Here is a 14,508-nt window from a genome sequence, read left to right on the forward strand (position 1 = left end):
AAAAAGATTGAGATCACACTGAGTATCTTTTCCTTTCTGGTCACAATGGAATGAAACTAGACATGAATAAGATAAGGAAAACTGAAAACAAAAATCACAAATACGTGGAAATTTAACAACACACTGTGTGATGGTTAATTTTATGTGTCAACTTGAAATGATGGAGTATCTAGACATTTAGCCAAACATTATTCTGGGTGTGTGTCTGAGGGTGTTTCTGTGTCAGATTAACATTTGTTTATTTTTTCTTTTTCTTTCTTTTAGTTTTTGAGATTAATATTTGAATAGACTGAGTAAAGCAGATTACCCTCCCTAATATGGGTAGGCCTCATCCAATCAGTTGAAGTTCTGAATAGAACAAAAAAGCTGAGTAAAAGGAAACCCCTCCTGTCTGATTGCTTGAGCTGGAATATTGTTCTTTTTCCAGCCTTTGGGGTATGACCAAAGCATCAACTCTTTTAGGGTCTCTGAGACTGCCAGATTTTGGACTGGAATTTATACCATCAGCTGTCTTGGTTTTTATGCCTTCAGACTTGAACTAGAACTACACATTGGCTCTCCTGGGTTTCAAGTTTGCCAATGGCAGATCTTGGGAGTTCTCAGCCTCTATAATCACATGAGCAAACAGTTTATAAATTTATAATCTCAATCTCTCAATTGATCTCTCTCTCTCCCCATATATATATGGAGTGGAGGTGGCTGTCCACCAGAGAGATATTGAAACCTCAGATTGGGACTTGGAACCCAAGTGCTGGGACTCAAACTCAGCCAAAACCCTGATTGGTACTCGAATCCATGCAGCCGGCCAAAACTCACAGTCTTCCAACTGAGATCACACATCTGGTTTCAGGATTTAATGAAGCTCAGGTTCTTGATGTCTCATTGCAGAAAGAATTCAGTGAGAGACAAAGTGATAGGTAAGAAGTGGATTTATTTAGGGAGAAACACACTCCACAGACAGACAGTGGGCCATCTCAGAAGGTGAGAGGAGCACCAGGGTATGGGTTATCAATTTTTATAGGGGTAGGTAATTTCATAGGCTAATGAGTGGGAGGAGTATTCCAGCTATTTTGAGAAAGGGTGGGGATTTCCAGGAATTGGGCCACCACCCACTTTTTGATACTTATGGTCGGCCTTGGAACTGTCATGGCTCTCTTGGTGTGTCAGTTAGCTTACTGATGTGTTACAATGAGCTGTATACTGAGGCTCAAGGTCTAGTGGAAGTTGACTTGTCTTCCATCTTGGACCCATTTGGTTCTAATCAGTTTATGTCATGTCCTCGGGCTATGTCATTCTTTCAAAGGTTGTGCCCTGCACCCTTCCCTTCTGTTTCAATATTGAGACTCATCTTCAATGAGGGGCCACATGGGTCTGTGTCTGCTCTCAGAGCTGAGACCTGAAGAGCAAAGACTGTCTGAATCCACTTGATTCTCAGGAGGGCTATAGTCCTCTGGGATTTAGGGAAATCTCTTCTCCAGTATGGGGGGGTGGCTCACTAAAAGGGAAACCCTCAGGAATCTGGAGGGACCCAGGCAATGAATCATTAGTCTGAGTCAAAATGGAGATAGCAGGCTTCCCTGGTGGCACAGTGGTTAAGAATCCTCCTGCCCTTGAGAACATGGTGAGGGGGAAGTAAACTGGGATGAAGTGAAAGAGTGGCATTGACATATATACACTACTAAATGTAAAATAGATAGCTAATGGGAAGCAGCCACATAGCACAGGGAAATCAGCTCGGTGCTTTGTGACCACCTAGAGGGGTGGGATAGGGAGGCTGGGAGGGAGATGCAAGAGGGAGGGGATATGGGGATATATGTATATGTATAGCTGATTCACTTTGCTATACATCAGAAACTAACACAACGTTGTAAAGCAATTATACTCCAATAAAGATGTCAGAAAAAAAAAAAAAAAAGAATCTGCCTGCCAGTGCAGGAGACACGGGTTTGAGCCCTGGTCCAGGACAATCCCACATGCCGCGGAGCAACTAAGCCCATGCGCCACAACTACTGAGCCCGTGTGCTGCAACTACTGGAGCCTGTGCGCCTAGAGCCCATGCTCCGCAACAAGAGAAGCCACCGCAGTGAGAAGCCCATGCGTTGCAATGAAGAGTAGTCCCCGCTCGCCACAACTAGAGAAAAGCCTACATGCAGTAATGAAGACCCAATGCAGCCATAAATAAATAAATAAATAAATAAATTTATTAAAAAACAAAAAGCAAAAAACAAAATGGAGATAACAATGACCAGTCCAAAAGCCACAGGTTACAAATTATGATGAGGCAGGGAAAGTTTTCTGTCACTGGAGGTCTCCAGGTCTGGGCTGGGAAGGCTCAGCTCCTCCAGGCTGTTCCTTGGGCTGGCTTGGAATCCTGGTTTTGTGTATGTTTGATGCCCCATTATGAGAATCCTATGAGCTACACTGGGCCTGTGTCTCTGGAGCCCCTCACACAGAGAAGGCACAGGTCACCAAAGATGACTGTTGCCTGGAGGGTTCTGACCTATGAGGTAGGAGTCCAAAAGAGGCTCTGTTTCCAGCTCTATTTCATATTGCTTTCTTGGCTTGGGAAATCACTGGCCCACATCTGGCCTCAGCTTTGTTATCCATAAAACAGGCTTAACTGACAATTTCTGAGGCATTGTTTCCACAAGTATCTGGAAGGAAGATGATGATAATAAATATGATGTTTAATTTTTTCTTTAAAAATCATGTTTATTGAGGTATAATTTATTTTTGTTTTATTATTTTTTAATTTCTTTATTGAGGTATGTGTGTATATATATATATATTTTTTACCAACTTTTATTTACTTATTTATTTATTTTGCCCACTCTGTGAAGCCTGTGAGATCCTAATTCCCTGACCAGGGATTGAACCCGTGCCCACGGCAATGAAAGCACAGAGTCCTAACCACTGGACTGCCAGGGAATTTCCAATTGTGGTATAATTTAGATACAATAAAATGCATATATCTTAAGCATTGTTTAATGAATTTTGACAAATGTCTAGACAAATATAACTACCAGCCTATCACATCATAGAACCTTTCTGTCACCCCAAAATATTCCCCTGTACTTCTTCACAGTCACCCTTGGCACCAGGGAAAACTGTTCTGATTTATATTACTCTATATTAGTTTTGACTTTTCTAGAATTTCATGTAAGTGGAACCATACCATATGAACTCACTTGGGTCTGACTTCTTTTGCTTACCATAGTGCATTTGAAATCCAGTGTTGGTATTGTGTATGTCAGTTGTTCATTTGTTTGTTTTTTATTGTGGTAAAACATACATGACATAAAATTTACCATTTACTCATTTTAAGTGTATATATCATTCATTGGCCTTAAGTACATTCATAGTGCTTTGTAATCATCACCACTATTTCCAGATTTTTTTTTTCATCCATCCTGAACTGAAACTCTGTACTTGTCAAACAATAACTCTCTACTTCCCCCTCCCCAGCCCCTGGCAACCTCTATTCAACTTTCTGTCTCAATGAATTTGCCTCTTCTAGGTACCTCACATTAGTGGAATCATATAATATTTGTTCTTCTATATCTGGCTTTTTTCACTAAGTGTAATATTTTCAATGTTTATCCTTGTTGAAGCATGTGCCAGAATTTCATTCCTTTTTAAGGCTGAATAATTTCATTTTGTGTAATCACACTTTGTTTACCCATTCATCTATTGATAGCCTGTGGATTCATTCATTTCTTTTTATTGTTGAGTAGTATTTCATTGTGTGGATACACCACAACTAGCTAATCTGTTCATTTGTTCATCTTGTTGGACACCTAGATTATTTCCAAATTTTGGCTATTATGAATAAAGTCCTTGGATGGACATATGCTTTCATTTCTCTTGGGTAAATACTTAGGAGTGCAATGGCTGGATCATGTTTTAAGTATAAATTTAGTTCTTAAAGAATGGCCGAACTGCTTTTCAAAGTGGCAGGAAATTATCAATGCATGAGGGTTCCACAGTTTTGTCAGTTTTTAATTTTAGTCTGTTTAGTGGGTGTGTGGGGTTCTGATTTGTATTTCCCTGATGAATAATAATGTTAAGCATCTTTTCATGGGCATATTGGCTATTTATCTTTTCTTGTGAGTTATCTCCTCAAATCCTTCGCGCACGTAAAAAAAGGGTTAATATCTATTTTTGCAACCAGTGTCGTCCAGACACTATGCTCATTCATGCTCATGGCTTTATGCGCTTTAACGGACGCCCAACCTGCACAGAGGCAGTAACCGAGTGACACTTCAGCGTACCTAGAAGGCTCAGCACTAACTGGATCCAGAATGGCTAGGCCGTTTCTGGGCGGGGTCCCTGGTGGCTCTCTAAGGCACGCTCGTTGATTGGCTGAAGGAGCACTTCCGCAGGCACTTCCGAATCCGGGCCCGCCCCGAGCATTGGTGATTGGCTGGGCTGGCCGAGCGCGAGGCCTCTCGGGAGTTGTAGTTCTTGGGGCCCAGTTGGGGACGCCGGGAAGGACTATTGGTCTTAGTTGGTCGCGGCCGCTGCCACCATGTCCCGCGTGTCGGTCCCTTGTCATGTGAAAGGTACCGTGGCCCTGCAGGTGGGCGACGTGCGGACCTCCCAAGGCCGGCCTGGCGTGCTGGTCATCGATGTCACCTTCCCCAGCGTCGCGCCCTTCGAGGTGAGCAAGCAAGTGGGCGCGACCGGGGCTCCTGGGCGGGGCTTATCTGGGAACTAGGGCGTGTCCCAGCCATTTAATCGTTTACCGAAAGCCTCTGCAGTACCTCGCCCGTACGAATCAGTTAACCATTTATTTATTCCTTCAGTTAACACACAGTTACTAGAATGCAGCTTCTTCTTCTGTTCTCTTCAACGTCTCTCCCCAGTGTCCAGAATGGCGCTGACACGGAAGTGCCGAGATAGTAGGCTAGGTGCTGGAAATACAGTTTTGAACCTAATAGAGGTGAGAGGTCGTTTTGTCCCTGGCCACTGGCTGGGTATCATTAGACAATGAGTTACCCCCAAACCTGCCTCCTGCCCATTCCTACAGTCCCTGCCGGAGGTCAGGTTCAAATCATCCCTCATCAGGATCTTCCCAGTGGCTCCAGTTTCCAGTCTCCAGTTGCCCTTCCACATCTGCTGGCAGAGTGACTGGACACTGCAAGACCTCAACACAGAGGACAGAGTCCACTTTCTAATGGCCTGGCATTCAGAGCCACTCTGTGTCTTTGCCCTACTTGCCTCTCGGCCCCAGGCATTTTGTCCTGTAGTGTGTGGTTCTCCCCCAAGCTGTTGCTTACTCTAAGCTGGGAGACTTCATTACAGGGCCCAACCCTGGAAATCTGATTCAGTAGGTCTGGGGTGGAGCCTGTACACTTATATTTAAAAAAATTTTTTTTTCTTGAGTAATTCTGTTTTGTTGCATTTTTTTGTTGTTGCTGTTGTTTTTGTTTTTTTTGGCCTCACCACCGTGGGATCTTAGTTCCCCGACCAGGGATCGAACCCCGGGTCCTGGCAGTGAAGCACCGAGTCCTAACCACTGGACCACCAGGGAATTCCCTCCTTGAGTAATTCTGATGAGTATCCAGTGATGAGAACTGCTTTAGCTAGGCTAAACCACTCTCTGTTCCAGGGGTATGCCAGGTCCTGTCACCCCTTGGTGCTCCTTTGTTTATGCTACTTTACAGTTTCTACCTTTCATGGTCCACTTGATGAACTCATCTGTACATTTTCTGATTTCTCTAGAGTTAGGGCTCTGACCACTCGCAGCATCTTGGACATGCAGCAAGATCTGAGGTCATGGTTTGTTTGCATGACATGCTCATTTAGACTGTGAGTTCTAGGAAGGCAAAATCTCTTTGGGCCCCAGTGGATTCTTGTTGATATTGTTAGATTGGTAGAAGAGTACATTCCTAAGTGGAGGAAGAGATGGTGCTTTTGAACCCCTCAGGCCTGGGGCCTAGGTCTGATTTGTTATGGTGGGTTGTGTGTGCCCTAGTTGCAGGAGATCATGTTTAAGAATTACTACACAGCCTTTCTGACCATCCGTGTTCGCCAGCACACCTCAACACACACTCCAGCCAAGTGGGTGACCTGCCTTCGGGACTACTGCCTGATGCCTGACCCACACAGTGAGGAGGGAGCTCAGGAGTATGTATCGCTGTTCAAGCACCAGGTCAGCTGGGACTCAGCATGGCCAGGGCAGCCCAGATGAGGGCTCACAAGAGGCCTGGGGATTGGGCCAGGATACCATGAGGGAAGAAGGGCGGGCAAGGTTGGCCTGAGTTGTGGTTCTTGGGCAAGTGCCTTGGAGGAACTACTGTTTCCTTCTCAAAGGCCTGGGGAGGAAGCACCTTGGCTCATTGCTGGTTGGCTCCTGGGCAGTGAGCTGGGGCCTCGGTGGGTCCTTGTGCGTATGTGTCAGATGCTGTGTGACATGGGCAAAGTACTGGAACTACGCCTGATTCTGCGACAGCCATCACCGCTGTGGTTGTCTTTCACGGTGGAGGAGCTGCAGATCTACCAGCAGGGACCAAAGGTAAGTGACTAGCTCAGAGCTGTTTGCTGGCCCTTTCTCCAGGAGGCTCCTAGCTATGGCTGGGAGGCCTGGGGGTGCAGGTGGGAGTGGATGGGTAAGGATGGGGAGACTCAGAAGGAGTGCTTCATGGAAGTTAGCCAGGTGGGAATGCTGGAAGCTCATGATAAGAGGTGAGGCCATGTCCCCATATCCCCTGACCTTTGGGGCTACCTGCCTTTTTCAGATCTGGAACATTCAGGTACCCAGATATACTTCTGTTCCTTGTCTCTGTGGGGCTTCCTTCTGCATAGCAGAAGAGCTTAGGTAGTCTTCTGCCCCTGGGACCTAAACAGGATTTTCCCAGTTTCTGGGGCTCAGGGGCCCTTCTCTCTGCCTTCAGGACCTTGGGATCTGGTTCCAGGTCTCTCCTACTCTGCCCGCCTCAGGGCGGTATGCCTTTGCTTTGCAGAGCCCTTCCATGACCTTCCCCAAGTGGCTCTCGCACCCAGTGCCTTGTGAGCAGCCTGCTCCCCTTCTTGAGGTAAGCCCTCACCCTGGCTAAGAACCATGTGCGAACAGCTCTGGTGTCCAGCACAGGCCCAAGGGGACCCCTTTCTGCAAGAATCTGGGGCTGGACCCAAGGACGTTGGTTCACTCTGTGCACCTTCCTCCTGGGATTTGAGGCATCTCTGTGTGGGGCCGGGCCACCTACTCCACATCAGGCCCCATTCTCATGTTTCACAAGTCATCTGGGAATGTCAGCTGGAGGGCCCCATAGCCCAATTTGGCCTATCTGGAGTTCTAAGGGCACTGCTGGGGAGAGACCCATGGCCAATGACCCCTCCTTCTGGAGCAGGGTCTCCCAGACCCCAGCAGGGTATCCTCCGAGGTACAGCAGATGTGGGCGCTGACAGAGATGATCCGGGCCAGTCACACCTCCACAAGGATCGGCCGCTTTGATGTGAGTGATCGCTTCCCCCTGCTTGGCTCCCGTTGGCCTGAATGGGTCAGATCTGATGGTCTTTTGTGTTGCAGGTGGATGGCTGTTATGACCTGAACTTGCTCTCCTACACTTGAGCTGTGGCCCTTAGTCAAGACGTTGGCCTTCCGTGCCCATCCAGTCCTGGCTTAGGCCATCAGAGGCCGAAGTGCTGTCCCTGTACATTCCGAGTGTTGCCTGCATGCGCATTCTGTTGGGACCACGTTCACAGAGTCAAGATTCTTGGGGGCTCACTGTGTTGCTTTAGCATGAACTCCTGGAGGGGATACTCTCTGTCCTCACCTGACTGCAACCCAAAACTCCTCCTTCGCCCTCCCTAAAAACACTCCAGTTCTATTACTAAGAATCCCCCTGTGCCCTCTGTCTCCCCTGCCAACATGCACATTCCTGTCTTCTGCCTGCTCCCTCACCCTGAGTGCAGTGGGCTGGGGTAACCTACTAGAACCTGCTCTGTCTAGCCTTGGAAGACTGCTATAGCTTGGCAGTCGTAGTTTGGAAGCTTGGGGGAGAAACAGGAGCCACATTCTTCCTTCTGCGCCCCCTAATGGTCTTCTTTCCCTTTGTATTATGCCCACAAAAAGAAAATTCCTATCTAAACTCTTCTGCTGCTTGCCTAGGGAGCCACACAAAGCTGGGAATTTGGGCAGCCTGAGTCCCTTGGTCCCTGAGTTGGCTCCTAGATGTGTGTTCAAATGGGTCTTCCCCCATCCATCGGGTCTGGGCAAGGCTGGGGCCTGAAAATGAGTCCTGGGACCTGTCTGCCATCTGACAGAGCCCAAAGCGTATTCTTGTCCCTCTTCCAGTTGCCCCCATGTAAGAGCCACGCTCAGTGTGATGAGAGATCAACCTCAGTGGTGGTGGTGGGGGCCAGGTGAGGGTTCTCATTGGTGTCTTTTAAGAGGCTGAGGTTCTCTACAGCCCCAGGCCAGCAGCTGAATAAGACAGGCTGCTGCTCCTTATGAGAAAATCCTGCTTCTCTGTTTTTTTCCTGGCTTTCTTCCGGGGGCTGTTATGAGGCAGTACTGCAACATGTGTTGGACCTGGAAAATTGGATGTTTGTGTGGCTCAACAGCTTTCTAGGGGAAGGGCAGCCACTTTTTGGTGGGCACCTTCTGATGTCACCTATCAGTTCTTGCAGGTGGTATCTGCCTGCAGGGTCATTTACTTAGCCCCATTCAGCTTTTGCTAAGAGGGTAATGATCAGTCTTGTGCTCAGGGAGTAGCAGCCCTCAGTGTGTATGTGAGTGAGGGGGGAGGTCCCTGGGATGGCAGGGACCCTGCTTCCTGCACAGCTCTGTCCCCAGCACAGGGCCTCGTGTGCAGCAAGATCAATAAATACTTGTGGAATGCATCACTGTGTTCGCTGCCTATGTTTGCCCAGCGAGAGAGCTGGAGACCCTCACATGAGGCCAGGTTACTGTGGCACTCTGCCTGCCGGGCTGACTCCACCCTCCTGTGCCCTCTCCACCCCTTCCCCTCCCCCCATGTGACCTTACACTCCTATTGTCCTAAACTGGTGATTCAGGCCTTTCAGCCCTTTGCAGAACTTTGGCCCTTTGGAGGGAGGGCAGTCAGCAGGGGGAGGTCTAGCCCCCAGCTCTATTTCTGAGTGGCTTAACTGGCTCCAACCGCCCAATCTGCCCTGATCAGATGGAAGCGCCCGGGGCTATTTCCCTGCAGCTGGGAGTCAATGCACTGTGTGCTCTAAAGCTGCGTCTGCCCTTGGGGCTGCCCACTCCCTCTTCTGATCCCCCGGGCGGGGGGGGGGGGGGGGGGGGGGAGACCTATCTAAGCAGGGCCTGGACTACATCTCCCAGCGTGCCTGTCAGAGTGGTGGCCTCTGTGCGTCGGCTGCACCCGTTGCAGGCAACAATGCAGCGGGCTGGGAGCATGATGTCCCGTCTGGGCTCGTGTCTCCAGGCGCTCCCCTCGGCCCTGCGCCGTTCTCTCAGTAGTGCACAGGTGGGACAGAGGGTGCTGGGTTGTAGTGCCAATCTTGGAGGGTGGGGGAGGAAGAGGGCTGGGGTCTGGGGCCTTGGTGGCACTGAGCCCGGCCGCCCGCAGGACGTGCTCCGCAGGACACCACTCTATGACTTCCATCTGGCCCATGGCGGGAAGATGGTGGCATTCGCAGGCTGGAATCTGCCTGTGCAGTACCGGGACAGCCACGTTGACTCACACCTGCATACACGCCGGCACTGCTCGCTCTTTGACGTGTCCCACATGCTGCAGGTGAGCCAGGGGAGTGCGCTGATTGCCAGGCCAGGGCTTCCTCTCCTTCCACAATGGTGCAACCCTCGGCTTTCTTTGCTGGGAGCTGGATTCCAAGGGCAGCCCTCTCAGAAGGGTTGGAGGTCTCAAGGGTGTAATGTACTATGGTCCCCAGTAAACTGACTCAGAGGGTCTCCTGATCATCTGTCTCATCTCTCTAGCCTGCTCCCACTTAGTGGAGTGCCTCAACGTCCTGGGTTTTCCAGGGCTGCCACTCATTGTCATCCACTGTCCTAGGTATTGGTTTGGAAAAGGGGGTATTTCAGGAAGGTGCTGGGCCCTTTCAAGTTCCTTAACCTCCCTGAGTGCATCTCTTCTGTATTGGTGGGTGTGGGGGAGTCAGAAAGTAGGGCTTCTGCCACTTGCAGAACGAAAAGACTAGTCAGGCACTTTGGCTGGATTGGACTGTGCTGTGGGTGGCAGGGAGGATGCCTCCTAGCCCCGTGGCTTTCCAGAGGCTTTTTGATCTCTTTCCCAGACCAAGATATTTGGCCATGACCGGGTGAAGCTGATGGAAAGTCTAGTGGTTGGAGATATTGCAGAGCTAAAGCCAAACCAGGTGGGCCTTTCTTTTATTTTTGCTCTATGAGTGTTCTTAGTCATAAGCCAGCAAACCAGCCTGAGTCCCTGCTTCGGGCCTGGGGGCACAGAGATGGATCAGACACAGTTTCTCAGGGCTTTCGTTCTTGGGGGATGGAGTCCCTGAGTCATGTCCAGACACCCAGCCATCTGCAGGGAGGGTCCTATCCCATCCCCACCACATCAAGCTGGGAGTCCAGAAACCCAGGTTCACATCCTGTTCTGTGACCTTCCATGCTGCTTAACCCCTTGCAATTTAAATTGTAGTCCTGGGAATTCCCTGGCGGTCCAGTGATTAGGATTAGGACTCTGTGCTCTCACTGCCGAGGGCCTGGGTTCAGTCCCTGGTTGGGGAACTAAGATCCCACAAGCTGCGCGGCCAAAAAAAAAAGAAAAACGAAAGCGTAGTCCGTAAACCAGCAGCCTCATCGTCACATAGGAGCTTGTTAGGATACACTCTCAGGCCAGTTCTTCAGACCTGCTGAATCAGAACCTGCATTTTAACAAGATCCCCAGGTGATTCATGTGACCTCTTAACCTCAGGCTCTTATACTGTCCATCCAGTGGGGAGGCTGAGGCCAGCCAGCCTCAGTGTTTTGGAGGGTTGTTGTGGAACACATGGGATCATCAAGATAGACTTTGAAGCTGCTGCTGCTTTTTTTTTTTTTGGCCATGCTGGATCTTAGTTCCCCAACCAGGGATTGAACCCTCACCCTCAGTAGTGAAAGCGCCGAGTCCTAACCACTGGACCACCAAGGAATTCCCATAGACTTTGAAGCTTCTGTCCTGGGGTTTGGGGCACAGACTCAGTTGTCCTAGGTCTGGGTGGGACGAAGCATCAAGTCCTAGGTATGGTGGGTTAAGTGTGAGAGGGGCTCTCTGTACTGAATGGGGAGGGGTGCAGAGGCCCCACCAGATCAGGGAGGTGTCCCCCAAGGTGGGGAAGAGGTGAAACCTTTCTCAGTGTATGAGGATCAAAAACCCTGGGCTTGTGCAGGGGCCTAGGCTGACCCAGCCTTGCTTCTTGCACTGCCACCCCTCAGCCCTATTCACAAGGGTTCATGAGTTTGTGGTGGCTGAGTGGGCCCAGGGGCATGTTTGACTCACACTTGACTTTGGCCTCTTGGACTTGGAGGCAGTGATGCTCCACTTTCATGCTAGGGAACACTGTCGCTGTTTACCAATGAGGCTGGCGGCATCTTAGATGACTTGATTGTGACCAACACCTCTGAGGGACACCTGTATGTGGTGTCCAATGCTGGCTGCTGGGAAAAGGACCTGACCCTCATGCAGGTATAGCCCCTCTGTGTCCCAGGTACCCTGTCCTCCTCGTTCACAGAGCAGCACCCTTGTTTTCCAGGACAGACCTGGAATGGATAAGGAGCTCAGACAATGGCTCTTTGAAAGAACAGTGGGCCAGAGCGGGCCCTCCCTGGAGCATGCTAAGTTTCAGTGGTGGGGAAGTGGGGGAGGTGGGGAGGTGGGGAGGTGAAGCTGATCCTGGCCCCTAAGTGAGGATCCTCTGGTGAGGATGGAAGGCTGGAGCCTGGTGTTAGAGCTGGCAGACCTGGGCTTGAGTCATCCCTACCACTTAGTAGTTATATGACCTTGTTAAGATGGGAACCAGCCTACTCTGCTGAGCTCTGCATCATCTGGCCCATGGCAGGTGCTCAGTAAGGGGTCCCAAAGCAAATGTGGTATTTCTTTCCTTTCAGGACAAGGTTAGGGAGCTTCAGAACATGGGCAGCGATGTGGGCCTGGAGGTGATGGATAATGCCTTGCTAGCCCTGCAAGGTAAGTGGGCCAGGCTGGGTTTGGAGCTGACCTTTGCCTTCCAGGTTTCCTCTACTGCTTGGCAGAGAGGCCGTGCCGGGGGAAGGTGAGGATGGTGCACCATAATTCTAAGTTTGGTATCATGCCCTCCTTCTACCTGCCACAAGGCTCCATGGGCTGTGGGCAAGAGCATCTTCTCCCACCTACAGAGTGGGGCTTGCTCAGGGCTTGTTCTGGTCCCTAAGGGCTGTGATCCAGCTTTCTGGGGCACCAGGACCTGGACACTTGGTTATTGGCTCCCTGGGCCCAGGCCCCACTGCGGCCCAGGTGCTACAGGCTGGCGTGGCATATGATCTGAGGAAACTGCCCTTCATGACCAGTGCTGTGATGGAGGTGTTTGGCGTGTCTGGCTGCCGTGTGACCCGCTGTGGCTACACAGGAGAGGATGGTGTGGAGGTTTGTCAAGAAGTGGGCACAGGGTAGTGCAGGGCATAGGACTCTGGGGCCAGCAGCCCATCTGCTCCCTGGTGTCCCTTGCAGATCTCGGTGCTGGCAGCGGAGGCAGTCCGCCTAGCAACAGCTCTGTTGGAAAACCCAGAGGTGAAGCTGGCAGGGCTGGCGGCCCGGGACAGCCTGCGCCTGGAGGCAGGCCTCTGCCTGTATGGGAACGACATTGATGAACACACCACACCTGTGGAAGGCAACCTCAGTTGGACATTGGGTGAGCTGGGCTAGCGCTCAGGGAGGGGATCCTGAAGGCTGGAGTGACCCTTGATGAGACCAGCCAACCCAGGACTGCTTCCAAGGTTGTGTAGCCTGGAGCAAGTGGCACAGCCTCCCTGAGCCTTCATTTCCTGAAGGTACCACAGTGGCTTTGCCCAGTAGATATTGAAGACCCTCAGCAGGCTGAGGTGGGCAGCATGGCCTCCAAGACCAGGGGTCAGTAGGTGGATGGCTGACTGCACTGCAGGGGAGGAATGGGGTCTGGGGGCAGCCTGAGTGAAGGGGCCTTGATGCTGGATAGATGTCACTTGGGTTCCTTGTCACTAGGACCTCCTGTGGTCAGGGGTCCTACGGACTGTGGCTTAAATCTGATGTGTCATGTTCCAGGGAAGCGCCGCCGAGCTGCTATGGACTTCCCAGGAGCCTCGGTCATTGTTCCCCAGCTGAAGGGCAAGGTGCAGCGGAGGCGTGTGGGGTTAACATGTGAGGGGGCTCCTGTGCGGGCGCACAACCCCATCCTGAGTATGGAGGGTACCGTGCTTGGTAGGTTGACCAGGGAAGTTGGAGAGCCCTTGTCTCTTCCCTAGGAAGGTGGGGACCCTGGGCTGGCAGGGTGGTGTTGACACATGGCGTCTGCCTGGACAGGTGCTGTGACCAGTGGCTGCCCCTCACCCTGCCTGAAGAAGAATGTGGCGATGGGTTATGTGCCCTATGAGTACAGTCAGCCAGGTACCCTGCTGCTGGTAGAGGTGCGGCGAAAGCAGCAGATGGCCATGGTCAGCAAGATGCCCTTTGTGCCCACAAACTATTATACCCTTAAGTGAGGATGACTTGGAGCAGGGCCCTCTCCTCTAGGAGCCTTACCCTGGAGGGCATTCTACAAGGGGTTAGTCAGGAAGCTGAGACAGAACACACTTGGGATAGGTGGCTAGGTGGAGGCTGGTACTGGTTGTCTGGGTGACGGGGTCACACCACCTATTCCCATTTCATCCTGTGCCACTTGCAACTTCAAGACCCCATTTCTGAGTGACGGACCAGCCCACGGTCCCATTGACCCCACTCTTGCCTGCTGGAGAAACATCAGTTCTGGCACCTCGCCCTTCCACTCTGCCAGGTGCTGCCTGTGCAGCAAAGGCTCACCTTTAGGGGGAGGAGAAAGCCTGCCCAACCTACCTCACCACGGTTTCTCACACTGCAAAGGGTCATTACCTTGGGCAGTGCCGGCTACCTCCTCTGGTTCACTTTCCATGAATTCAAACTGTTGCCTCTTCCTGGGCAGGGATGATTCCTGACTCACAGAGGGTTGGCCTAGTAGGGCTGTGGTGCCCGTGTGTAAATTTGGGGATGGCTGAGGGGGGCATGGACTCATTCTTCCACATTCTCCAGTTGGCCCAGCCTGCTGCCCAGCAGCCAGCCATGCCAGGCTCACCACCTGTTCTGAGCCCCAGGGCTGCTGTAGGGCAGGCTGGGCCTCCTCCCAGACTTGCCTTATCCTGGGCTGACCTTCGTCCCTGGGACTTATTACTGGACTCCACTGACTCCTAAAAAAAATAAAACATTAAATGAGCTTCCTTCCTTCTTGCTTGCTAGAGTTCTAGCTTCATTGTTCTCTGTCCACAGGGTTCCTAGGGTGCCAGTCCAATGCCTGCCTTCCTGGCTCAGACTC

At 51.0% G+C, this 14,508-nt stretch overlaps 2 protein-coding genes across 7 annotated transcripts; both read left to right on the top strand.

Moving 5' to 3' along the window:
- Positions 1 to 4,327: 4,327 nt before the first annotated feature.
- NICN1 (nicolin 1, tubulin polyglutamylase complex subunit) lies at positions 4,328 to 8,836 on the top strand. 6 transcript variants are annotated; one of them, XM_082639241.1, is made up of 6 exons: positions 4,328 to 4,660; positions 6,038 to 6,129; positions 6,316 to 6,517; positions 6,966 to 7,037; positions 7,353 to 7,457; positions 7,532 to 8,836. In XM_082639241.1, exons 1-6 carry the CDS (start codon positions 4,529 to 4,531, stop codon positions 7,571 to 7,573), a joined length of 645 nt encoding a protein of 214 aa, XP_082495367.1. In that variant the 5' UTR covers positions 4,328 to 4,528; the 3' UTR covers positions 7,574 to 8,836. The 6 variants fall into 6 exon arrangements, with proteins under 6 accessions (XP_082495367.1, XP_082495364.1, XP_082495365.1 ...); XM_082639238.1 differs by having other exon boundaries at positions 4,333 to 4,660; positions 5,978 to 6,129; XM_082639240.1 differs by having other exon boundaries at positions 4,336 to 4,660; positions 5,978 to 6,129; positions 6,364 to 6,517.
- A 517-nt stretch (positions 8,837 to 9,353) lies between these two features.
- On the top strand, positions 9,354 to 14,417 carry AMT (aminomethyltransferase). Its single transcript, XM_082638708.1, has 9 exons — positions 9,354 to 9,458; positions 9,561 to 9,728; positions 10,246 to 10,326; positions 11,508 to 11,639; positions 12,062 to 12,140; positions 12,430 to 12,575; positions 12,660 to 12,840; positions 13,230 to 13,385; positions 13,488 to 14,417. Exons 1-9 carry the CDS (start codon positions 9,369 to 9,371, stop codon positions 13,664 to 13,666), a joined length of 1,212 nt encoding a protein of 403 aa, XP_082494834.1. The 5' UTR covers positions 9,354 to 9,368; the 3' UTR covers positions 13,667 to 14,417.
- Positions 14,418 to 14,508: the final 91 nt, after the last annotated feature.

Source organism: Mesoplodon mirus (assembly GCF_964341445.2).
Source record: "Mesoplodon mirus genome assembly, chromosome: 12".
Taxonomy (NCBI): domain Eukaryota; kingdom Metazoa; phylum Chordata; class Mammalia; order Artiodactyla; family Ziphiidae; genus Mesoplodon; species Mesoplodon mirus.

Bases quoted from the DNA above. Each gene is read 5' to 3' on its own strand.
- NICN1 (XM_082639238.1), top strand. From the start codon at position 4,529: ATGTCCCGCGTGTCGGTCCCTTGTCATGTGAAAGGTACCGTGGCCCTG. The intron at 6,130-6,315 runs GTATGTATCGCT...TCCTTCTCAAAG, and splicing joins AGTGAGGAGGGAGCTCAGGA to GCCTGGGGAGGAAGCACCTT. The intron at 7,458-7,531 runs GTGAGTGATCGC...TTTGTGTTGCAG, and splicing joins CAAGGATCGGCCGCTTTGAT to GTGGATGGCTGTTATGACCT.
- AMT (XM_082638708.1), top strand. From the start codon at position 9,369: ATGCAGCGGGCTGGGAGCATGATGTCCCGTCTGGGCTCGTGTCTCCAG. The intron at 9,729-10,245 runs GTGAGCCAGGGG...TCTCTTTCCCAG, and splicing joins ACGTGTCCCACATGCTGCAG to ACCAAGATATTTGGCCATGA. The intron at 12,576-12,659 runs GTTTGTCAAGAA...TGTCCCTTGCAG, and splicing joins CAGGAGAGGATGGTGTGGAG to ATCTCGGTGCTGGCAGCGGA.